Source organism: Conger conger, chromosome 4 (genome assembly GCF_963514075.1).
Source record: "Conger conger chromosome 4, fConCon1.1, whole genome shotgun sequence".
Classification (NCBI taxonomy): Eukaryota; Metazoa; Chordata; class Actinopteri; order Anguilliformes; family Congridae; genus Conger; species Conger conger.
The window spans coordinates 64,795,164-64,821,769 of record NC_083763.1 but is presented as its reverse complement, the minus strand read 5'-3'; the positions used below and the strand labels follow the sequence as shown (position 1 = coordinate 64,821,769).

The following is a 26,606-nucleotide window of genomic DNA, read 5'->3' as shown; positions in this document are numbered from 1 at the left end:
ATCTGACATGATCTCCAAGTAAAGGTGACCAGCCTCACACACAGATTAACTTGATTCCATATACTTCCATATCTTGAAACAGAAAGAGGTTATATTTTAGTTTTATTTCATTCATGGCATCAAAGTACACTCAGATGCTTTTCATCCAGGGGGAAAAAAATGGTTAACACTAATACTACTGCAATCAGGTTCTGCATGAAAAAAATAAAAATACAATAAAATTAGACTATTAGAATGCACATGCTAACAACGATTAGACCTACATTACAGTGACATACACCTATTCTTTTAAGATGTATGAATCTCCTTTCCACATTTCCAAAGTAAATATATGATAGTCAATATATAACTGGCATACAATAATAACTTGAACATCCATGTACAATTGATGTTGAGAACACAATTTTGGTCTTAAATCAATATTCTCTGCTTGTTAGAAGTTTTCACAAATATAATCAGTTACTGTGCGCATATGAGTATTTCTGCATTTAATGTATCATACAGTGTTTTGTATACATATCTTTATCTGTATATTTATATATATATATAATACACAGTGAGGTTTACATGCATTACCATCATTGTAAAAACATGAAATTCCAGATGCTAGAGAAAGCATACAATGAAATGAATACATGTCGAAGCTCAACAAGAAAAATAGATTACATTTCAATACAAACAGCATTTCAAGTTGTTGCAACACTGAACGACATGAAGAATCAGTTTTGTCTGTCAGAACAGGATGGTAGACGAATACATGTTCGGTTGGAATTTGTTTGAAATATTATAAATATGAAGACGTTATTGATGTGTAGCATGTATACTTACTTGTACTCATAATGGACACAATACAGACAGTTCAGCAAATCCATTCCTCTTCAGAAATAGTTCTGCTTTCTTTGCTAATACAGCTTCAGTTTTTAGACAATAAATGCTTGCTTCATGGAAAAAAATAAGCTTCTCTGATACAGACACTAAGGCACATACTTCAAGAAAAAACCCTGAAATTACACCACACGCAACAGAGAACTACATATTTTGTACAAGGTTGCACAATAAAAAGCAGTTTCAGAAGAAACAACATTGACCTGTGTACAGAGGCTTGACAGAATGGCAAAGCATTTAGTGCAAATAATTTTTGTATTATTGCAAATAAATAATCTTAGATTGTTTGGAAAATTGACAAAAAACCCAGTGGGAGACGCATTTCTGTGCCTACAACAGAAAGAAAAGTATTAAATGAGCGTACTGAAATGATGCAACGGGTCATGAGTCTCATCGTGAATGAGGGATGCAGAGTAGGAGCACAGTGTGGGAGAGTCAGTGGGAGCACTGGGTGGGAGAGCCAGTGGGAGCACTGGAAGCACTGGGTGAGAGGGCAGAAAGGCACTTTAGACCTGTCAGTATCAGTACTGGGGCTTCCAGAAAAGGATCTGCTTATCCTCCCCTCCAGTAATAATGCTGCTGCACTGCTCATTCATCCACATGGCTGTCACTCCACCTGCGGACGGACCAGCAGAAAACACACCTTATTACAGCACTGCCACCTGTCCGCAGATTACACCCCCATGAGGGCCCAAAATAACAGCCCTCGAATAAACTTCCCAGAGGCTCGGTTGATGAAGGAGCTCACAGTGAGTCAGCACACATAACGTCCTGCAGGCTTTCATTACCAAACTGGCAGACCTGATTCTACTCATTAGGACCTCAACAAGATCTCCAGCGGTTGAATGAGGTGTGAGTGAAAGCCCACAGGATGGTAGATCTCCTGGATCAGGGTTGGGCAGCCCTGCCCCATAACAGCACGGGTTGAAGAGTAAGCTTGTCATTAGCTCAGAAACAGGCACACACACACACACACGTCTCATTTCTGGATTCACGGTGCTGTTTCTTGGTCTGAAGCGTGGGAACAGTGACTGGCATGAGTGCATGTTCAGCAGGAGCCCTGGTCCCTGCATGTGTATCAATAATGGCATTTTGGCAGACGCTCTTATCCAGAGCGACCAGTACGACAGCAGCCCCCATGACCTGAATGACACAGATTACTGTTGTCCTGTCCCTTATTTTAATGTCACAAGCAAATCATTCGGGAACTTTTTGAAGGGCGGGGAATGGACTTTCCTGACGTCAAATGAGCAGAGTGAAGAATGCACGCAGCTGCGTGAAAGAATATTGATTTGAACTGACAAACATGATACTGAACTGAGGATCTCACCTGAATGGCCAGGGATCTTCTCAGTAACCTTGGCAGCCATGAGGTCCCAGACCAGCAGGTCCCCTGACTGGTCCCCGGACAGCACCGTGTTGCCGTCCCAGCAGAAACACCTGTCCCGCACAGAGAGGGAGGGAGGTGAGCGGGCCTGTGCATTATTCACCAGCGTGTTTGGTAAAGGGAGGTGAGCGGGCCTGTGCATTATTCACAAGCGTGTTTGGTAAAGGGAGGGGGAGCGGGCCTGTGCATTACTCACCAGCGTGTTTGGTAAAGGGAGGGGGAGCAGGCCTGTGCATTATTCACCAGCGTGTTTGGTAAAGGGAGGGGGAGCAGGCCTGTGCATTATTCACCAGCGTGTTTGGTAAAGGGAGGGGGAGCAGGCCTGTGCATTATTCACCAGCGTGTTTGGTAAAGGGAGGGGGAGCGGGCCTGTGCATTACTCACCAGGGTGTGCGGTAAAGGGAAGTGAGCAGGCCTGTGCATTATTCACCAGCGTGTTTGGTAAAGGGAGGTGAGCGGGCCTGTGCATTATTCACCAGCGTGTTTGGTAAAGGGAGGGGGAGCGGGCCTGTGCATTATTCACCAGCGTGTTTGGTAAAGGGAGGGGGAGCAGGCCTGTGCATTATTCACCAGCGTGTTTGGTAAAGGGAGGTGAGCAGGCCTGCGCATTATTCACCAGCGTGTTTGGTAAAGGGAGGTGAGCGGGCCTGTGCATTATTCACCAGCGTGTTTGGTAAAGGGAGGTGAGCGGGCCTGTGCATTACTCACCAGCGTGTTTGGTAAAGGGAGGTGAGCGGGCCTGTGCATTACTCACCAGCGTGTTTGGTAAAGGGAGGTGAGCGGGCCTGTGCATTACTCACCAGCGTGTTTGGTAAAGGGAGGTGAGCGGGCCTGTGCATTATTCACCAGCGTGTGCGGTAAAGGGTATTGCCTCACCTCTGCTGCTCGTCAGCTGTCACCGTGGAAATGAGCATGCCCGTCTGCACGTCCACCACTCTGAGGGAGCGGTCCTCCCCCGCACTCAGAACATGCCTGCTGTCTGTGCACACACACACACAGTACAGTCTCACAGCACAGTCCTGGGGCCACATGGCTCAGGCAGTAAGAGCAGTCGTCTGGCAGTCGGAGGGTTGCCGGTTCGATCCCCCGCCCGGGCTGTGTCGAAGTGTCCCTGAGCAAGACACCTAACCCCCAAAATGCTCCTGACGAGCTGGTCGGGGCCTTGCAACGCAGCCAATCGCCGTCAGTGTGTGAGTGTGTGTATGAATGGGTGAATGGAGAAGCATCAATTGTACAGCACTTTGGATATAGGCGCTATATAAATGCCTGCCATTTACCATTTACCAAATCACAAGGTCACGTCCTCAACCCCCCTCTTGCACTATGGGATATGGAACCTACCGTTACTTTGTAGGTTAGTGTACTGATGACTGCTGTTGGGTGTGATAATAATGGTTTGCCATTGTCTGATCCTGCCTGAATGCACTGCTGTGAGCTGCTCTGGATAAGAGCAGCTGCTAAATGTCTGACTGTGAATGTAGAGGTAAAATAAACTGGGCCTCTGGCCCTGATCTTCTGAAAGGGACACCTCACCCCCCAGCTTAATACTCAGTGTTCCATTTCCCCAGGACAATATGGCAGCAGCCTGCAGAGCCCTGCACAAGCGCCTCAGTTACACTTAGGCCTGGTGTTGGATGACACTAATTTCATACCCAGTTACATCACTCCACTATAGTTGTTCTGCCCTGAACCCCGCAGTGTAACTGCACTGTTTGTGTAAACGTCAACTGTGGAAATATGATACATTCAAAATGACACATCACTCATGCTTTTAAAGAACCTGCATGACATTTTACAAAACTCACTGTAGGGAACACTGTAGAGTTCTTATGCTTAGGGGCATAGAAAAAAAAAATGAACAAATACGTTTATTCACTACGTTGGATTTTTGGATACCAGATACTTCCTAAGACCTGTCAGTCAGGCTGTGCAACCAGAGAGAAAGGTTCACGTTCAAGCTGCAGATTTATGGGCCACAAAATACGTAAGGTGAGGAAAAAGAAAAATAAGTGTTTTCAGCTGGATGTAAAGGAAGCACAAATGCACAAGCAAATGCAGCATACATACCAGGGCTGAATGCAATGTCGTGGATTGTCCCTGAATGGCACTGCACTTGGTGTAACAGCACAAAGTTAGTGGTGTCCCATATGCTGACGGCCCCTTCCTTCGAGCCAGAGGCTAAGAGAGTACCTGCTTGGTTGAGGTTGATTGTGTTTACCTGAAAGATGGAATAACGGAATTTGATTGGATGCAGGGGGCAATCAGAATCAAATTGTAACCGTGGGAAACAGCAGTCATCATGAAGTCATCATGAATGAAAGACTAAACCAGATGGATGTCTCCTTAGAAGGGACAGCACAGTGCTGGCTAGTGGACTGATAATCGGAAAGTGACATGCATAAAACCAAGCTGGCATATTGTGCAAAAGATTGAATGTGAATCACATCAGTAAATATCCAGCTGGTTTAAGGGTAGCTCGGGTAAGGACACGCGCTATGCAAAAAACACCAGTATTCACCATAAACAAGTGTTTACAGCCATTCTACAGTACAAACACATTTCAGACATGCATTTGCAGTGATTTTGACATTAGTTGAATACAATTTACTAGCTGGACTACTTTTATACTGATTTCTAGTAATCAAATGAATGGCTTGTACATTAAATAATAATGTTCCACAGACAGGACTCACCCCAGCATCATGTTCAAACTCAGCCAGCAGCTCAAACTGGCTCCTCTTATTACTTGTGATGTCAGTGGAAACGCACCTCCACACCTTCAAATACAAAGAGGCTACACGTTACTTCACTAATAATCTAACAGCGAGGCCAGATTTGACCAAAGCTATTGTTAAATATTGCAATTGCTTTTTGAATGCAAAAGCATTCGCTACAAGGTTGCAATATCCACATTAGATTTACTAAATTATCACTGTTAGGATGTGATTTGCAGGGATCACTTCACTGTAACTTTCCATTTTAATGAAATGTATTCATGCTTGTGTACACCTGGGGTGAACACGATTTGGTAAATTAGGTTACGGGATGCAATTTTAGATATGAAAGCATGCGTAAATTGCCACTCTCATCTTTGTCTATGGATTTTAAGAACTCCTGAAAGCAGGCAGTAATTTGTGAGCACTGATATGGCATAATTCACATCTCGTCTATAAAAGCCAGGTTCAAAAGGAGTTCTCTCTCCCAAGCATGGTAGCAGTCATCTGAGCCAGGAGAAGACAGAGGACAAAGGCAATACAGAAGAGGGTCTTATCCAAGATCGGCCCTCTTTCAGTTAACTGAACAGCAAAGAGTGAGGACACACAGCCAAGTTTCACAGAAACCTTACAGACACACAATTGGAGGATTCAAAAGAGGAACTTGATCCACAGACTCAAAGATAATGAAATTCTCCCCCAGCTCTCAACTTCACATTAACTTAGTCAGGATGTTTTCAAACTGCCTGCGTCCCTATTCCAGCCGAGTCTGTCCTTTCCCCAAAACATTGCTCATTTTGCAGGGGAGTGTCTGTTGTGCGCTGCCTGACACAATATCAACTGCTCGTTTTGTTATGTTAACTGTGTTTGTGATGTCATTGCAAACGTCTCTCCTCTCTGGCGGTTTGGTTTTCCTACTATATGCTGTACTGTAAATGTAAGTAAAATGTTACCAGGCTGCCTCACTATTGGTGTCTCTTTGCCCTGCATCCACTCCTCCACACCATGAGTGACCTGCTCGCATTCAATGTAGTGCTCCATCAATTTCTTAATAAATCTATCCCTTAGTGTTGGAAACATGACAACGTCTTTTGCTGGCGTTCAATAAACTGTTTAAGGGTACTTGTAAGTACTGTACAAAATGTAATTAATTTTGATTTATAGTCTCAAAGATCGTCAAGAGTTCACAGTCTCATGAACTGATGAAATCATTGTGATGAACTCAATGACGCAACTCAAAACCCCCAACATGTTCTGCTTCCTAAAACTGCAGAAAGGCTGAACTCTTGATGTAGGAACATGATAAGGAAACTTAACACAGAAACAAGAAAGACAATACATGAGTCAGTCAGCTTCTTAGAAGTGACTTCAAAGAAATGTGAAAACATCTTAGTCATTATCAAAGGAACAAGTAACACTGTAAAAACATAACTTCTTCTATTGTGTCAGAAAAATAGGCTAATGTGCTCCAAAACCAATGTTTGCAAACCTACAGACCTGCATTACTGAAATATTTTTTATCACAGTATCACTATCATATGTCAACTATTGTGTATCCCATAAGGCCAATTGATACAGGCAAGTACACTACATTACATTACATTATTGGCATTTGGCAGACGCTCTTATCCAGAGCGACGTACAACAAAGTGCATACCCATAACCAGGGATAAGTTCGCTGAAAGACCCTAGAGGGAAGTACAATTTCAACTGCTACCTGTACAACAAAGATAAGGACGAGGGCCTTTTTTATATATATTTTTTTTTTGAGAACAAAGAAACAAACAAACAGAGCAAAAGTGACCAAAGTTAACTATCCAAACACTGCTTACCTAGCCAACTAAAAATACCGATACACAAAGCAACAGAGACAACAATTAAGGTTCACAGGGAGGTAGGGAGGGATGGGGAGAGGTGCTGCTTGAAGAGGTGTGTCTTCAGCTTGCGCTTGAAGGTGGGGAGAGATTCTACAGTTCTGACCTCAACGGGGAGTTCGTTCCCCCGGTGGAGGTTCGGAGAGGGGGAGGTGCCAAGCGGCCTGTGGAGGCTGAACGAAGAGGTCTGGCAGGGGTGTAGGGTCTGATGATTTTTTGTAGATAAGCTGGGGAAGACCCTTTAACTGCTTGGAAGGCTAGCACCAATGTTTTGAATTTGATGCGAGCCATGACAGGCAGCCAGTGGAGGGAAGTAAGCAGGGGGGTGACGTGTGAGTATTTGGGAAGGTTGAAGACCAGACGGGCTGCTGCATTCTGGATGAGTTGGAGGGGTCTGATGGCGGACGCTGGGAGGCCAGCCAAGAGGGAATTGCAGTAGTCCAGGCGGGACAGAACCATCGCTTGGACCAGGAGCTGGGTCGAGTAGGGGGTGAGAAAGGGGCGGATTCTCCGTATGTTGTATAGGAAGAACCTGCATGACCGGATCACCGCCGCAATGTTCTTGGAGAGGGACAGTCTGCTGTCCATCACCACGCCGAGGTTCCTTGCACTGGGTGACGGCGTGAGTGTGGTATCCCCGAGGGAAATGGAGAGATCCAGATGGGGAGAGGTTTTAGCAGGGATGAATATCATTTCAGTCTTGCCTGGGTTGAGCTTTAGATGGTGGTTGTCCATCCAGCTCTGGATGTCCCTCAGGCAAGCAGAGATAAGGGCTGAAACCTGCGTATCAGATGGCGGGAACGAGACGAAGAGTTGGGTATCGTCCGCGTAGCAGTGGTAGGATAGCCCATGTGCAGTGATCACAGGGCCAAGGGAGCGAGTGTAAAGAGAAAAAAGAAGCGGGCCTAGGACTGAGCCCTGGGGAATTCCTGTGGCAAGGGGCCGAGGTGTCGATACCGAACCAGCCCAGGCAACCTGGAAGGAGCGACCAGAGAGGTAGGACTCAATCCAGTCCAGGGCTGTGCCACAGATGCCCGTTGCTGACAGGGCAGACAGGAGGATGGAGTGATCCACAGTGTCGAAGGCAGCAGAGAGATCTAGAAGAATGAGGACAGAGGAGAGGGAGGCTGCTCGTGCGGCATGGAGTGACTCACTGACGGAGAGGAGCGCAGTCTCTGTCGAGTGGCCCGATCTGAAGCCAGACTGATGGGGGTCTAGCAGGTTGTTGTTAGACAAGAAAGAAGAAAGTTGAGTAGAAGCGGCTCGTTCTATAGTTTTAGAAAGGAAAGGAAGAAGAGATACCGGGCGGTAGTTCTGGATGATGGAGGGATCCAGAGTAGACTTTTTTAGCAGCGGAGTGATGTGGGCCCTCTTGGAGGATGCCGGAAAACAGCCGGAAGACAGGGAGGAGTTGACAAGGGAGGTGACAAATGGGAGAATGTCAGGTGTGATAGTTTGGAGAAGAGAAGAGGGGATAGGGTCAAGGGCACAGGTTGTAGGGCGGTGGCAGAGCAGGAGTTGAGAAACATCAGAGTCTGCAAGGGGGGAGAAAGTGGAAAAGGAAGGGATGGGCCTAGAGGGGGGGAATGGCACAGTGAGGGGGGCGGTGGTTGTAAAGGATCTACGGATGACTGTGACCTTCTCATCGAAGAAATCAGCAAAGTCATCAGCAGCAAAGGAGGACTGAGGAGGAGGAGGCAGTGCATTGAGGAGAGAGGAGAAAATAGAGAAAAGTTTCCGGGGGTTAGAACTGGAGTTCTGAATTTGTGTTTGAAAGTATTTTGCTTTGGCGGCAGTGACAGCGGAAGAGAATGCCGCCAGGAGAGACTGGTAAGTCGTGAGGTCTGAAGCGTCTCTGGATTTCCCCCACTTCCTCTCTGCTGCGCGGAGGCTGGCCCTGGAGGTACGGAGGGTGTCAGATATCCAAGGACTCAGACACAGACACTAGTGGATCACTAGTATCACTAGTGTCTGTGTCTGAGGAATATCTCACTGAGGAATATATATACCTTCTATATACTGTGGGTGAAAGTATGGACTACAGCTGACTACAGCAATGCAATTGAAGGGAATGTGTGGTGCTTTTGCCTGGCTTTATTCAGATTAGCTACCAACAGAGCATTTTGCTTGTCTGGCAGCGTACTTACAAAACAACCACTAAGACTAGCTGGTTAGCCAGTGACATATTGTTATTTACTTTTGTTACATGGCTCCCTATCTGTCTGGCTAACTAGCTAGCTACCAACCTATGCTTCAAGTGCGCCATTAACAACATTGCACTTGCTAGCTTTCCTGTGTCATGTCTACAGCTACAGCCTACTTGCTAGCTAAAGCAAGATATCTACTGCTAGCTGCTTTTCCGGAAGCTACTAAAGCTAATGGAGTGCAATACAACAGTTAAATAGAACAATACAAAATATCCTTCAAAACAGCATGCTTATTTCAACTAACTTGACTGAAACAACATGTAGTAATATGGGTAGAATCAACAGTGAAACATAATCAACAAAACAGTTACCAATGGCCTAGATTGTGTGGCAATAAAAGACTATTCTAGTCTAACCTAAGCTTTATAATGTATTTTCTATCTGCCAACAGTTAGTTGACACATTTGCTCCCTTGTGGTTCCAGGCGTACCCCGCATTAGATTTAAAGGCATGGAGCAAGTGAGCAAAGCTGCCTACGTATGTAGCGCCTACATTTACCGTAAGTACACATCAAGCCCCAGAGCCTGTGATACAGAAGGCTGACCGGCACAGAAACTCAGACAGGCCCAGACTGCACGGGGGGGGGGGATCTTGGTCAGCACTCCCCAGACACTGACCTTCACCGTGGAGTCCCAGGATGCTGTGAAGAGCTGATTGTCCCGCCAGCACATTTTACTGATTGCATCATCATGTCCCATGATGGTATCCTGTCGCCGCCCGTAGGCTATCGAGTAAAAATACCTACAAAGGCAGAACGATGGAATGTAAACACCAATATTGTGCTTCGTAAGTGATCATTTCAATGATGTGCTTAAGTGTCACAGTGGCTCAGAAGCATCAGAAGCAGGAGGGCTGCAGGAGAGGGGAGGTGAATCCGTACACATTGTTGTCCCACGAGGAGCACACCACGGTGGCGTCTTCTGGCAGCATCAGGCAGGAGGACAGAGCCTGCAGAGAAAGAACACAGCCTGTATCCATACTCACATACTGCGCACAGGAAACGGGTCTCTCAGTTACAGTATCAGAGGAGTTGCATCATTATGCTCTTAACCGCTAACTACGCATACTGAAACATAACACACATAACACATAACAACTGAAAACCATCAAGTGCAAATATTATGGTATTATATTATATATGATATGATAAAATATGATTATATGATACTGTGGTGTTGTACTTGACAATAATTCTGAAACCGTACCATATTGGAGAAGGACATGCTTCTCTGTAATGTGCTGGACTCTTTGGAAAACATCTTTAGTGTGGAATCTGTATAAAAAGTAGCACACTACATTACATAAAGATTCAAACAAGGCCCAACCTGTCAGTGAGAAACTGGTTAGACCATTACACAAACTATCACAGACTTCAGATTGCTATACTGCAATACACCAATGTTGGCAGTGCACAAACATCATATCAATATCTGAAACATATCAATATCTGACACATATTTTAAATATGTGGAAGTGTCTCAAACCTTGTGATGTTGTGAAAACAGAGGTTCCGCTTCGAGTCACTGCTATTCCAGTGATAGCTCTGTAGATCGAAGAAGCAGCGATTTAAGGGCATGCACATTTTCACACAATATTCACAATGTATGCAGTACACCCACAGACATGTTATCAGCTACAGTATCTAAAACGATAGCCATAGAACATAGCTGATTCAACAACCTGAATGAACCATTTGTCTTGAATAGAGTCATCCTTGCATGGCTTAAATTACATATTGTCATTGAAATTAATGTAATTTGTCTGTTCATGATTCATGTATTTTATAATCAGCCTTTTCCAATTAACTGGTGCTAGCCACTGGCAGACGGGCTTCCCCTCTGAGTCAGGTTTTGCTTGAGGTTCTTCCCATGACCAGCCAGGAACATCTTCCTGGCCACTGTCACCCAAGGATTGCTCTTTGGGGTTCAGGCTCAGATCTCTGTAAAGCTGTTTTGTGACAGTGCCCTTTGAAAAAAGCTTGATACACCACAACAGGCTGAAGTAAACTGGGTATGTTTAAACAGTGTACTACAATTGTGTAACACCTTTGGCAAAAATGCAAGTGCAATGGCATGTAGCAATGGCATGTAGAGATAAAAGTGATGTTGCTGCAGCAACTGTGGTGAAAGAGTAGTATTGTGATAAAGCTAAAGCTATGCCGTCACACTGTGCACATAGTCAGAGCAGTACTCTGTGATACAACTGAAGCTGTTCAGTCACTGGGCACACAGCTCAGAGTAATACTCTGTGATACAACTGAAGCTGTTCAGTCACTGGGCACACAGCTCAGAGTAATACTCTGTGATATATCTGAAGCTGTTCAGTCACTGTGCACACAGCTCAGAGCAATACTCTGTGATATATCTGAAGCTGTTCAGTCACTGTGCACATAGTCAGAGCAGTACTCTGTGATATACCTGAAGCTGTTCAGTCACTGTGCACACAGCTCAGAGCAATACTCTGTGATATATCTGAAGCTGTTCAGTCACTGTGCACATAGTCAGAGCAGTACTCTGTGATATATCTGAAGCTGTTCAGTCACTGTGCACACAGCTCAGAGTAATACTCTGTGATACAAGTGAAGCTGTTCAGTCACTGGGCACACAGCTCAGAGCAGTACTCTGTGATATATCTGAAGCTGTTCAGTCACTGGGTGCGCACAGAATCGTACAAACATGCACAGGAAACCCTCAAAACATAACAAGGCTATAGTACTGAGAACTTCCTTTCACCACAAGCGCACAGAAACCTTTAAACAAAGCTACTTTTCCAGTAACCCATAAAACAAACAGGGGTAGACTGTTTAGTTTAGTCTCACCCAGCCCAGTAAAACAACAGCTTTGTTATGTTTTCATTGGAGCATACTTCAACTTGGTGCCCACAATATATTTAAAAACACTTCACTTCACTGGAAGATTAGCTACCAACACTTCATTATCACTGGAAAATATTTTAGGGGACTAAACTAGTTTAGTCTTGTTACAGTGGGTTTGTATTTATTTAGTTTGGCAAAGTCTCATTTGTGAAAAGTGAACTCAATGAGATTTTAAGCCTTGTGTTTTTCTACCTCTCTGTGCTATAAAGCAATCTCCAGAATTCTGTAAATGATTAAACACACTAGTACACTGACGGTGGGTGCTGCATGCAAATGCTCTGTTCAAAGTTCATTACAAATCTCTGAGAATTGCCGTAAATGATCAATTCCAGTTGTATTACTCTCACAGTATTACTAGGGATCATTCCAGGACAGAATGAAACATCTGGTACAAAATGGAGGGCTTCATCATATCCAAAGAGGTTTGAGAAATTCCATGATTGTGTAAAATTCACTCACTCTTTATGGATTTTGTGGCTGGACACCAGTTTCAGCTTGGTCATATTGCTCCACGAGAGCTTCTTGCTCTCCTCCGTCAGGTCTTCAAAGGATGAGTCCTCACTGGGGGAGACTGAGACATGGCACCATGTAAGCACACGGCCGCGGGTATCCGGCACGTCTCTCATCCAGCAGGGAACAGCGGAGCGTTACCTGGGGACAGCTCACTGAGGGAGGCATTCTGGCTCGGCGTCCGGGACATGCACTGGAATTTGGGCGTGATCCTCTGAGGATGAGGAGAGCTGAACAGCTGCTTCGGTGTCTGTCCAAACTCCAGAATCTGGGTCAGCATTGCGATCTTCTGATCCGGATCTTCAATGCTACAAAGGAAAATAAGACACGATGAACAAACAAACTGTAACCGTGTAACCACACTTTTCAGTTCAAAATTTAATGTAACCAATAGCTTTCAGATACACACGTGGACAAAATTGTTGGTACCCCTCTGTTAATGAAAGAAAAACCCACAATGGTCACTGAAATAACTTGAAATTGACAAAAGTAATAATACATTTTTTTTACTGAAAATTAACCAATGAAAATCAGACATTGCTTTTGAATTGTGGTTCAACAGAATCATTTTAAAAAACAAACTAATGAAACAGGCCTGGACAAAAAATGATGGTAACCCTAGAAAAGATTGAAAATAATTTGACCATAGGGACATGGCAGACAAGCATGTTAAAGGTAAAGGCTATAAGACCATCTCCAAGCAGCTTGATGTTCCTGTGACTACAGTTGCACATATTATTCAGAAGTTTAAGGTCCACGGGACTGTAGCCAATCTCCCTGGACGTGGCCGCAAGAGGAAAATTGATGACAAATTGAAGAGACGGATAATACGAATGGTAACCAAAGAGCCCAGAACAACCTCCAAAGAAATTAAAGGTGAACTCCAAGGTCAAGGTACATCAGTGTCAGATCGCACAATCCGTCGTTGTTTGAGCCAAAGTGGACTTCATGGGAGACGACCAAGGAGGACACCACTGTTGAAAGCAAATCATAAAAAAAGCGAGACTGGATTTTGCCAAAATGCATATTGACAAGCCACAAAGCTTCTGGGAGAATGTCCTTTGGACAGATGAGACAAAACTGGAGCTTTTTGGCAAGGCACATCAACTCTATGTTCAAAGACGCAAAAATGAAGCATAACAAGAAAAGAACACTGTCCCTACTGTGAAACATGGCTAAGGGCAAAACATTGGACTATTCTGAAGTGGCCTTCTATGAGCCCTGATCTAAATCCTATTGAACATCTGTGGAAGGAGCGGAAACATGCTGTCTGGAGAAGGCACCCTTCAAACCTGAGACAACTGGAGCAGTTTGCTCACGAGGAGTGACAGTTGACAGTTACAGAAATTGTTTGATTGCAGTGATTGCCTCAAAAGTTTGGGCAACAAAATATTAAGTTAAGGGTACCATCATTTTTGTCCAGGCCTGTTTCATTAGTTTATTTTTTATTTTTTATGATTCTGTTCTGTTTATGACATAATTCAAAAGCAATGTCTGATTTTCATTGGTTAATTTTCAGTAAATTTTTATTTATTATTACTTTTGTCAGTTTCAAGTTATTTCAGTGACCATTGTGGGTTTTTCTTTCATTAACAGAGGGGTACCAACAATTTTGTCCATGTGTGTACATGCACCAGAGTATGGCTGCACAAATCCAGAGAGATATTGCTTATTTACCTATCACAATCAATGCCTCCTTCATATGTCAATGGATGAAAAACTGAAAGGGGAAAAAAGGAAGTGGCTTTATTTCACAGATGAGATAAGAGGTCAATTTCATTTCAAGAACAATAGTACTTTCAATTGAGAAGTGCCTGTACTTCCTGAACTCTATCCATGTACAGTACACATGTTGTACTATAGACAATAGTGGATTTCTACCTTTGCATTTCCAGTGCATTTCCAGGTAACTCCAATCACATAGAGAATGAGATCAGTTATTCAGCCTGGTTTCTTTGGTAAATACAAATGTATCACAAAATACAAAGGGAAGTTGTGACACATATGAACAAAGGTCTGGGATCTCCATCATTACAGCATCTTTTATTTTGACTTGAAATCTCCTTCACAGCAACCTACTGTATACTGAACAGATGTCATACCATTGTGGGCTGCCACAGCCTCACTGCCCCTCTGTCTGAACCCAAAAATCAGGTCGATCCACTCGTGCAAGTGCTCCGATACGTACTGGCTCTCCAAGGCCTGCTGACTCTTCAGTAAGAACTGGCCTATGTCTAGTAACACAATGCACACACACAAAGAAATAAATTAATCTGTGTTAGTGATTTATTGTAAATGTTAAAGCCTCATAATGGGTAGTTTGCTGAGAAGAAATACAAGCAGTTACACAACTCTACTCAGAAATGTGCACTTTTAATTCATATAGGGCTTAATTTCATGTAAATGAGATTGTACATGCTCATAGCACATGGCAATGGAAAGAAACAGGTGACTTTTAGCTGTGTGACTCTACCTGAGGCCCAGGGAGGAAGAACTACATCTCCCACCATCTTTCCCCCTTGCCGCTTTCCCAGGTTCAGCCCCGGGCTGTTCTCCAGGAAGCTGGGGTCGCTCCCATAAAACTCTGGAATTAACTGCCATTTAAAAGTGCCAATAAATGAACATGTAAAAAGTAATGTACAGGAAGCGCATATTAAAATACAAAACATACAGGGCTGTGAAAACTATTCTCAATCCTGAGTGTATTGAAGTTAACACTGCATTTGAATGATTGGATTTAATTTAATTAAAAAAAACAATGAGCTGAGAAACTAGTTTACGTTCCAGAAATTATACCATTTGACAATGATGCCATCTGCTGGACAACATAATAGAAACTTGCAGTTGCTGCATAATATATTTTACAGTGCAAGATTAATGGTACAGTACAAAAACTTTAGTGTTGTAACTTCCTACCTCTTTGAAGTCAGTCGCACCTTCCAAGCAGTTTTTCCATGTTTCCGCTATGCTGCAGGCAAAATATTGATTATACTTACACGTAATTCATATAGACTGTGTACAGCAGAGTGTACATAACTTATACACAAGTATAACATGTATACATACATAGTAGTGTATTATGTATTATAACCTTAAAAATATCTAAAGTGAAATATTAGCATTCCAAATGATAACCATTAAATCTGATTTTGCAGAAAAGGAAATGACATCACTAATGTGACTGTGACTGATGAGGGGACCCAAAAGGTTGGTGGTTCAGGCCTCGTCGTAGCCATGATGACACTCAGCTGTTGGGCCCTTGAGCAAGACCCATAACTCTGCGTTGCGCCAGTGGGGACTGTTAGTCTGTTAGTGGTAGTGACCGTAAGTCACTTTAAATAAGTGTCAGCTAAATAACAAATGATGTGAAAGGTGTCTTAAGTCTCTGTTGTTCTGAGATATAAAATCTGAAAAAAATAACAAAGCCTATTTTAACTCAAGCAAATGAAATACGGACGTCTTAACAAACCTGTTGAACATTCGATCTGCGTGGTCATATCGTCCATTCTGCAGACAGAGCATATACTCTGGAGCTGGAGAGGACACAGAGGAAACGCATTACATAGAGTCTACATCTTCTGTGGTGCTCCAGGTGTAGGGGGCGCTGTGGGGCAGTACATACCCACTCTGACCAGGTAGAAGAGCACGTAACCGGGGGAGGAGTAGTGGCTTCCGTACATGAACTTTGGGTCGGGCATGTCCCGATACCGGGCCTAGCCATACAGCGGCAGAGAGAAATATGTCACACACCCATCACAGAAGAACCACCGACAAATATTCATGTTGTGATTCAGATACATCCATACCTATACCTTATTTTTAGGTATATCACTATGAATTCACATAACGATATGCGGTTTTGAAAAACCACACTGATAAATGTTTTTTCTTCTCATTTACTTTGCTTTTCATTCCATTTCATTCATAAATATTAAAGATTGTACATTGGACCAGCGTGATAAAGAATTTGTGATATACATTTTGAATGTTCTTACTGAAAAATAGTGAAATGTGTTCATTGGTCCTTATTTTCCTACTGTATAAGTGTCTTGTGTAATTTGTATTGGAAAACCAAATATCAGTAAATACCATCATATCGTCAATAATGTAAAAAAAAAATGTCATGATAGGATATTTTGGCCTTATCGCCCAGCCATAATTTCTATTATCACGCAGTTGTGTGGAACAAGTACCTGCAGCACTGTACTGTACTGTGGCCCCTCAGCACTGTACTGTACTGTGGGCCCTCAGCACTGTACTGCACTGTGGCCCCTCAGCACTGTACTGTACTGTGGCCCCTCAGCACTGTACTGTACTGTGGCCCCTCAGCACTGTACTGTACTGTGGCCCCTCAGCACTGTACTGCACTGTGGCCCCTCAGCACTGTACTGTACTGTGGCCCCTCAGCACTGTACTGTACTGTGGCCCCTCAGCACCGTACTGTACTGTGGCCCCACAGCACTGTACTGTACTGTACTGTGGGCCCTCAGCACCGTACTGTACTGTGGCCCCTCAGCACCGTACTGTACTGTGGCCCCTCAGCACCGTACTGTACTGTGGCCCCTCAGCACTGTACAGTACTGTGGCCCCTCAGCACTGTACAGTACTGTGGACCCTCAGCACTGTACTGTACTGTGGCCCCTCAGCACTGTACTGTACTGTGCCCCTCAGCACTGTACTGTGGCCCCTCAGCACTGTACTGTAGTGTGGCCCCTCAGCACTGTACTGTACTGTGGCCCCTCAGCACCGTACTGTACTGTGGCCCCTCAGCACTGTACTGTACTGTGGCCCCTTAGCACTGTACTGTACTGTGGCCCCTCAGCACTGTACTGTACTGTGGCCCCTTAGCACTGTACTGTACTGTGGCCCCTCAGCACTGTACTGTACTGTGGCCCCTGAGAATAGCATTGTGGCTCTGTTGGGCGCTCAGGGGCAGAGTCGGCTCACTCACCAGCAGACGCTCCAGTCTCTCTCTGTTCAGAGCTCCTACCGGCTTTCCCAGCTCCCGAAAACTCAAAGGGTTCAGCAGGTCTGAGAGAAAGACAACCGCACAGCAGCCGTGAATCTGGTGACTCTCAACAATGCAAAACAAGCAATGTGGTGACCACAGGATAACCATAGAACATGCAGAAAACTCCACACTGGCAACGGCCACCTGATCTAAGTGCTGATTACTATCATTATGTTCAGTGGGTGGTACTGAAACACGTTTAAACTGATATTATCTCTACACAAAGCAGAAATAGCTCTTTTCTTGTGGTTGTCCACTCACCCAACTCAGGGCTGGTGTAGTCCGCTATGACCCAGGGGAAGACTGGGTACTGAGACAGGTCGTTGCAGCTGCGGTCTGCCAGGTTGTTGAGGTGCAGCAGATACTGGTAGTTACTGATGTGGCCTCTCTGCCACTGCAACATGTAGCTCTCTGCTGTGTGCTCCACCATGTGGTTCTCTGTGGGCAGAGGGAGAGAGTGATAGTGAGAGAGAGAGAGAGAAAGAGAGAATGAGAGACAGAAAGAGGGAGAGAGAGACAGAGAAAGAGGTTATGAATGAGAGTTGAGAGTTATGAAACCAGTACACTGTGTAGGGAGTACAAAAATACGCAAGGTCTTCATTCACTACATAATGAATGAATAACTGCAAAAAATTACATTCAGGACAGAAAATTTTGGAACATTTTGTTCAAATATCCAGTTGTATTCATCACAAAAGTATGATCTGCACTCACTTCGTTGTTAAGAAAAAAAAAAAACATAAAAGCTCTTATGAAAAGTGAGACAGGCACTGCAGATACAAAGACACTGAGTCTGACAGGACTGGGTCATCAGACTTAATGTGATGGGACAGACTCCTGCTGTCCAGCAGTAATAATGTAAATCAATTATCTGCGCTAATGTAATGTCAATGCACGATACGTATATGACTGACACACCAGTATAAACATACACAACTCAGACAATGAACAAAACAAACTGAACATCATAGTAGTAGCAGTAATAATAGTAACAGCAGAACCAGCTCCTAATTAGGTCCCTTAATATTGGTTACACATTTGATCACCAAGTTTGAATGCTATGCAAAAGCATAATCACTATGCATTGTAAGACAGTTTATTGATTGTTAATTATGACCCTGGAAAGTGGTGGTTTCTGTGACTGATATGAGATATGAGATATGATATGAGAGACTGAAAGCTTGCCGTTAGCCCCATCACTGCCACAGGTCTGGCTCCATATCTTTTTCATAGCATTTTATTTTCTTCCCATACCATTAGCCTGAGTGGCATTCGGAAAAACAGCGGTTTGCAAGAAACTGCGCTTTCAAACTGACCCAGAAATGTAGCAATGTAGTAATACAGTTCATCTCTGTCTTTAGTGTTGTAGAATTTCAGATATATATCTGAGCAGAGATCATTTTCAGTGCAGAAGACTTCAAGTCCCTGTAAATGGGAGAATTAGAAGATAAGTTAACGCATGAGCATGTCATGCAGTTTTAAAGAAGAAGCCATAATTGTTCCACTTTGTTTACAAGTTAACTTCCATGACATCATACTGTGGCCTTGAACAGTCTAGTATTAACAGGGCGAGTACTGTTGGCATATGCAATTATCCTGGGAAGAATCCAGCAGCAAGACTCACCAGCGGTCTCAGACCATGTCTCCTCTTATAGATCCTCCTAACACTGTGAAGCATGATTTGTACCACTTGCTCCTACAATTACAATGCAGGAAGTCAAGAGAATAAATCAGCAGCCAAATTAGCAAACATACAAATGAGTTTGGTTAAGGAAACACAAAAATATCAAAATTACCCATGAGACACTGGTTCAAATAAAAAGTGCTATTTTGCATGCATGAATATAACAGTTACAAAGACAAGCTCAGATGCCACAAACCAAGAACAAAAATAATCCTTATGCAAATATATTGGACAAATTAGAAACGAATGCCCCAGCCAACACGCTGCGATACCGTATGCACTGTGTTTTTGCATATGAGGGAAGCAGAACTGACCGGGTATCCATTCAGAGGCTGGAAGTATAGATTCTGGTCAGTTATGCACACGTGACCTGGATTGGTCACCAGGGGAGTGACCATCTCCGCTTCACACTCCATATGAGGCTTCTCAGAAACACTCTGAAAACTGAAATTAGACAAAAAAACAAGCAAGTCATATTTCACAATCATTACAAATAGTATATTAAGGCCTTGAATTATTTTACCTTCAAAACCGGGTATTAATTTTCATCAGGAATGTTCAAGGCATGAATACACCAGCAGAGTACAAACATGGCGTAAACATGGCCTGAAGCCCCAAACCTCCCACACAGACACAGACCAGCATATACTGAAACCCTGCGCCATGCTAACAGCTGACTGGAGGATGCAGTCAGCATCGTCAGCGTGTTTTAAACAGTGTAAAAACACAACTCTAATTGGTGGAGGTGGACCGTGGACTGCTTTGTGTTAAGCACTGAATGTACAGCGGGTTCTAGCAGAGCCTGTCTCTCCTTAGAGGGTGTGGAATGTGAGGCTGGGGTGTAGCACATCGTACAACTGGATATTTTATTCCGGGTGAATGACTAAGGGATTGAGTTGCACAGAACAAAGTGCTAAAGACTTTAACCTGTGAATCTTAACAGCATTTGTGTTACAGTACATGTAAACACTATGTTGTTAAAAGAGAAACAGACTACAGCTTATTTGGATTCGATGTATCTGACCACAACATATTTTAAGCAAAATGCAAGCGCTCACTATTAGAGTTAACATGGAAAATGACAGTACCTGTTCTTGTCAAATGAAGTCCTAGCCAACCTTGACTGCAGATTGGCAGCAATCTGCAAAAATGTGTAAACAAATTCTGAAATGCCAGACAAAATATTTCTGGAAAATAAAGCCAACCATTATAAAATAAAGTGGTCACTAATGGACAGGGCTGGTAAAATCTATTTTTAATTGACCAAATTGGGCACCTCCTATTGCTTCTGCTTAGTCTTGTTTCAAATCGTGTGGTCAAAACATACAATGAATACTGTAGATACACCAAAACCTTGTGATACATTTCAAAAGTAAATGAAAACATTTGAAAAACTGACCATGGCGGTCTGATCTCCCAACTTGTCAAGGCATGATGCTCTGTGAAGCTAAAAATAATTAGGAATTCACATTATTTTCAGGTTAAACAAACAGACATGCATGCATGAATTTTCCATAACATCTTATCCAACACACCCTCAGAACAACAATGAGACAAGATAAACATCACCCTGATATGGCAATGAGTCATGCCAGGCAATTCTGAGATAGACAGGGCTAGCTGTCATAGTGCTATGCAATGCAGTGAATGTGACAGTGGGGGATGGCATTAACGACACAGTATTTACATGGCAGGCCCTCCGTAGTGTGCTTATATCCTGCATGCTATAAAGGCCTCAAGTATAAATCCAGACCTGGAGCAATGTTTGAACAACATCTTCTGTTTTCCTTGAAACTTCAAGTTGGAAGAAAAAGCTGCTGCCTCCCTGTCCAAAAAGGCAAAAAAAAAGAGGCTTAGATGCTCTGTAAAGGCCAGACTGTGCCAACGTGATTCTCTGGACTAACTAAAATAAGCACATGAATGAATTCTCTTCTCAATCATATCAGCAACAACCTGTAAATACATATGTAATTGATCTAAAGTAGACAAAATAAAATGAGCAGTAAATCATGAATAGAAAAATCACACTATATGTGTAAATGTAAATAACACTATATGTATATACGACATGAAATAAAAAACAGAGTTGAATACTGGTATCGAGGGAAAACTATATACTTACCCTCTCAATCCTATAAGGGCCAACAACATTGCTCTCTTTGATGAAATAAACCTGAAATTGCAGATGTTTATTTACAAACATCAACCCAACAAACTCAGTATTTGTAAGGACTTAGGGAATAACAGATATATAATTAATGAAGCCTTTGCCATACTACAAAGCATGTGTCCAACAGCTGATATACCATGCTGGTAGCATCCTTTCAGAGTATGCAAGGCAAGAGTAAAGTATATCCTTTGGGGAAAGCTATCTAATTTGTGTTTAACTACTACAAAGCAGAGGTGCAATTTTGATGTTAGGCATCCAAAACTGAACCTTATGGAGAATATTTGAATTTGTATACTAGCAATAGGAAAGCAGAATTAATCTTCCCATCAAGTATGTGAGTCGGATTTCTAGTCAGGCAACATGATCAACAGTCAACATACCTGCTGACATTCAATGAAGATTCCTGCAGGCCTGCCTCTGGAAAGAAAGGAATTAAACAGAATAAACATAAGCATATCATAAGCAGGTCAATATGGCAGTTTCTAGATGACACTTACTCATTGAAAGGATTACGATCATTTTCTTCAACTCCTTCAATTTGTTTGCAGTCTCGGAGCGGTATCTGAAGGAATTAATAAATTAAGTTGATCAAAGGGTTGAGGAAAGATTGAGGATTTTGAAATCGGAATAGAGAATATGCAATCACATACCTTTAAGATAGGTTCAGCAATTTGTTCAGGTTCAAAAATTATGGATTTAGAGCAGATCTTGAGAGAGCCTCTATTTTTTCTAAAATAATAAACATGCTATTAGTCCAATTACACAGATACAAACACAGATTGTACTTTCAATGTCAAATGTATGCAAACAATTTCCACAAATTAGGAAAGATGCATGCATGTTCACTGAAACTACTGTTAGACACAGAATAACATGCTGCCATAGACATACTACACTTCATATACCCTATACAGAGTCAGATTACAACGCCAATAGGCTCATCAAGCCGGTTTGTGCAGCTCACAATTAAAATACTGTACTGTAACATCTTGTGTTGGGTACAATGCCAGCCAAAAGTCAAACTGGTATCCCTGGAAACAAAAACTGCCAAACAACAGCAGCTGATTAAAGGAAATCTGACACGAGCAAATGGCTTCCCATCTGTCAGGCATGTGACCCAATGACTTGCATCACTTGAGCTCAGTGTTAAAGAAAACAGTACATTATTGCATTAATATAACATTTGCTGCCAAGGGCCTTTTTACTAATGTGCATTAAAAATGGCCGTCTGGAGAGAGATTGTGGCCTGTCTCCAGGTTTTGACTTTCAGTACCTTTTCTGGGCAGTGTTTTTGCTGTTCAGCTGGTATGCGGTATGCTGTTCAAAATAATACTCTTCCAGGTCAAGTAACAACAGCGAAAACCTGGACAGGAACACATATATCAAAGAATCAGAACACATCGCTCCACCAATTGCATGCATTCATTGGCAACATGTTTTCACATATACAGTACAGTAGGCCTGACACAAATATAAACATTTATACCATGGTCTGGGTGATGCTAGGTGGTGTTTATTTTTGTATAATCGTTCAACGTTTGGCAGATAGTCCCGGTTAAGCCTTATCATTGTTCTAAAAACAACATATGACAGGCTCTATGTAGCTTACAAAGAATATCAGCATATTGAATATATTTTAGCATCTCGAGGTGTTCCGTGTATAAGTATATACCTCTGCACTTATGGCTCTGTTGTTTTACTGAGTGAATTACAGACAATAAAAGTTTGATCATCCTCTCCTCACTCACTCGTGTTTTAACTTATATTATTAACGTAAACTCACCATATTCCGAACACCATTCTATGTTTCGAACAGTGCAACTTTCATGAAGAATAAAAAAGAAAAAAAATCTGCGAAATCAATGGCAATGCACAAAAAATACTACAATACAAACAATAAACGATATAAATATTGAGATAAAAAACTCCAACATGTGAAGAATACTATTTTGGAACCAACCAAATCAAACATTTATTTAATGAGAAATAAATTTCACCATAATCATAATAATTCATAATTATTGGCACCCCTGGTTTAGTACTTGGTGCATCCTCTGGCACAACATGGAGTCTTTTTGTGTAATGCTTGACAAGGTTAAGGAGTACGTGGTATTTTGGACCATTCCTCTCTGCAGATCCATCACATTCTTGAATTTGCGCTTATGAACTCCTTTTATGCATCTCTGTTTCGAAGCCAAGCATGCTGATGCTGTAAAGTATCTGACCAAAACATTCAATGTTGGTCTCATTTTGTCATTTAAATTACGATTGAACAAAGTTGCTGTGGTCAGATGAGACCAAAATTGAATGTTTTGGTCAGATACAGGATTGGCATGTGTGGCGTCAAAACAGAGATGCAAGCTTTTTTGTGCATTGCCAGTCAGGGGTGGCAATAATTCTGAATAATTCAGTGGTTCAGTTTCTTTACAACTGCTGCACGTGCATATTAATACAGGATACAGGAAGACAAATGCCAATAACATAGCACCATCACTGCTTCCCAGGTGTGAAAATTCAGTCATGGCCTCACTACTTATTTGCCATGTCTACAGCATTCCCATGATACAACATTCACCATGCTTTTCATAATCAATACATTTCAAGGGCACTGCTATCAACTAACAATCCATAAACATAAAACTGAATTTGAAGTAGGTATTAGCAGTCCAGTTGTAAACATACTAATGTGTACTAAGGAGTGAGTTGCAGAGGAGGGACAAGACCAAATGCATCTGCCATGCTGGTAATCATTGACAAGCAAGTAATGAAATGCAAACAGAACTTCACTGTATGAATAACAAAGATCCTAAATGCACGCCCAACCGCCATGGCAATCATGAATAATATATAGCACATGAAGTCCAAATATCTGAGTTCACATAGACCTACAATGTAGCTAATTCCCCTTAAGTGAGGTCGGTAATTGATCCATTACACCATGGTAGTCAAGACAAGGCATACAGAATGCAAGTAGCAACTAATATAGTCAGAGACGTTAACACAAGTTATGAATTAAAATGACAACATGACACTCAAAATGTAGAAAGAGACATTACTGGAGAAATAGGCCACATAAATTAACTAATTTAGAGTTTGGTTACATTCCTTTTAAAAATATTATGAATCTAATAATAATAATAATAATAATAATAATAGTAGTAGTAGTAGTAGTAGTAGTAGTAGCAGCAGCAGCAGCAGGAGGAGTAGTTGTAGTAGTAGTCGTAATTTGAAAAGGTTTAAAATTAAGTTAGCTTACAGTAGGCTACAAGGTATGTAGCTAGCTCGGAGAAAGTTAGCGCTATGCTTCCGACAAACAGAACAGACAGCCTTCAACATTGATTCCAGGGGAAACGCGGCGGTAACGTCAACGACTAAACGGGCCTATAGTTAGTACATAATCCAGGTAAGAATTAAAAACAAGACTCAGATATGACCAGTGCAGCACAAATCCACGTGGCCTACAGTATGATGAAATCCAGGACCTCCCGTTAGCATTCGCCTGAACTAAGAGCTCTCCGTCCAGGAAGCACGGGCACACTTTAACCGGTCTGTCTCTACGAAAGCGATACAGGAAAAAATGGCAAGATATTTCAGATGCTGTGGATAAAAACATATTTCACAAACGCTCGGAACAGATGTAGTTTCACAAATTACAAACCTCTCTTTGGATCGTTCTTTCTTCTTTATAAAAGCCATTGCACATAGCCCGTAGCATTTGTGAGGTAAGCGAATAGGATGTGCAGTGTAAACAAGGAAATTGTCAGTGCAACCTAGAGGCTTGAGGGCAGGCAAGGCGATACATCTGGTTGTACACGAGTTGAGATTATACAGTAGGATATAGCTACGACGGCGGTCTAGTAGCCGAAAACGGAATGGACAGTATCCAGACAGTTACAGATTAACGACGGAATATTCCATATCCATAATGCTGCAGGTTTGTTTGAGGCTGAGTCTTGTTCAGTTTCTTCAAGTGTGTATGCTGCATTCATGTCCTTCTGTAATAATAAAAACAGGTTATATTTGCATTATTCATGTTTACAATAGCCTTTCTATTAATATTTAAACGAATAGTTTACATTACAAAACCATGCAAGTTGAGTTTTTGGAAGACATAAAACAGCACACAAATGAGTAGGCTATATTTTTCCGAGGACTACACTACACTACAGATCAAGAAATGTACAAGGTAACCTACTGAAATTTATTCAGTGAAGAACGTTTGTACATTAACTTACCTGGATAACTAAAATGTAGAAATAGCATGTTTGAATATGAAACAATATAAATATCAATTCACCAAAATAAATAAATGGAAATGTGTATGGAAAAATATCCAAATGCCTAAGGCTATAGTCATAGGCCTGAAATAAATGTCACTGTCAAAATGTAAATCCCCAATACTATGTAAGAAAAAAAGAAAAGAAAAAGTCCCCCCCCCCCCCCCCCCCCCCCCAATCGAGAATAAACAATTGCGTTAAACCTTTCCTGAGCTCTGAAACATAACCAAAATCTTGCCTCAACCCTTACATGTTCGTAACTCTAGCCCTGGAGTGAATTTGGTAATGTGATTATTCTATGAAAATGAGTGAGAAAACAGTTGTTATTTTTAAAAATGAATTTCACAGAAAAATGTCAAATTACACAATACTGCAGTCATAGGCCCCTATATATATATATATATATATATATATAAATGTCTCCAGAATTGAGAAAAACGCTTGTCCTATCCCTTTCCCTTGTAAACATAACCAAAATCTTGCCTCCAGGTCAATCCTAAAATGTTACATTTTACTTACCATAGTTCTAACCGTAACCTTAACCCAAACATCCCAAAAACAGGATGGTCAGCCGGTTGCAGTTTGCTAAGAAGTACTTAAAAGCATTCTTAGCAAGAGTTCTGGAAAAAGGTCTTGTGGACTGACCAAGATTGTATCAGATTGATTGCAAGAGCAAAGTGTGGAAGTCAAGAGGAACTGCCAAAGATCCAAAGCAAGGACAGTGACAAACTATATCGCTGGGACCACTTCCAGAGCTATTTTTTCCAACTGCATGAACGATAAAATGCTGACAGCCAATCCATCCAAAATTCATCCATATTTACAGGGAGTCACATTAAAAATGGCAGATGACATAGCAAAGAGGTTATTTACAGAACATTATCGTTCATCAGTGTGGATGCTCACACCGTTATTGTTATAGTTATGGTTCTTGGTGTGAACGAGGCTGAAACATCAGAATGTGGAAGAAAAGTTATGTAAGTGACATAGGTCTATAAGTATTTAGACAGTG

At 42.3% G+C, this 26,606-nt stretch overlaps 1 protein-coding gene across 1 annotated transcript; it reads right to left on the bottom strand.

Annotated features, from left to right (window-relative positions):
• Nucleotides 1-85: 85 nt before the first annotated feature.
• nsmaf (neutral sphingomyelinase (N-SMase) activation associated factor) lies at nucleotides 86-25,269 on the bottom strand. The gene is made up of 31 exons (XM_061238776.1): nucleotides 24,976-25,269; nucleotides 22,591-22,680; nucleotides 21,968-22,046; nucleotides 21,815-21,879; nucleotides 21,698-21,734; nucleotides 21,270-21,320; nucleotides 20,901-20,972; nucleotides 20,547-20,594; nucleotides 20,236-20,288; nucleotides 19,462-19,591; nucleotides 19,088-19,159; nucleotides 18,780-18,888; nucleotides 17,725-17,901; nucleotides 17,404-17,483; nucleotides 16,075-16,165; nucleotides 15,922-15,985; nucleotides 15,369-15,420; nucleotides 14,926-15,046; nucleotides 14,555-14,686; nucleotides 14,130-14,172; nucleotides 12,594-12,760; nucleotides 12,402-12,513; nucleotides 10,552-10,610; nucleotides 10,273-10,340; nucleotides 9,948-10,015; nucleotides 9,685-9,808; nucleotides 4,966-5,049; nucleotides 4,340-4,490; nucleotides 3,149-3,251; nucleotides 2,216-2,325; nucleotides 86-1,501 (listed from the first exon to the last, which is right to left on the bottom strand). The coding sequence occupies exons 1-31, from the start codon at nucleotides 25,011-25,013 to the stop codon at nucleotides 1,407-1,409; spliced, it is 2,745 nt and encodes a 914-aa protein (XP_061094760.1). The 5' UTR covers nucleotides 25,014-25,269; the 3' UTR covers nucleotides 86-1,406.
• Between the last annotated feature and the right edge of the window lie 1,337 nt (nucleotides 25,270-26,606).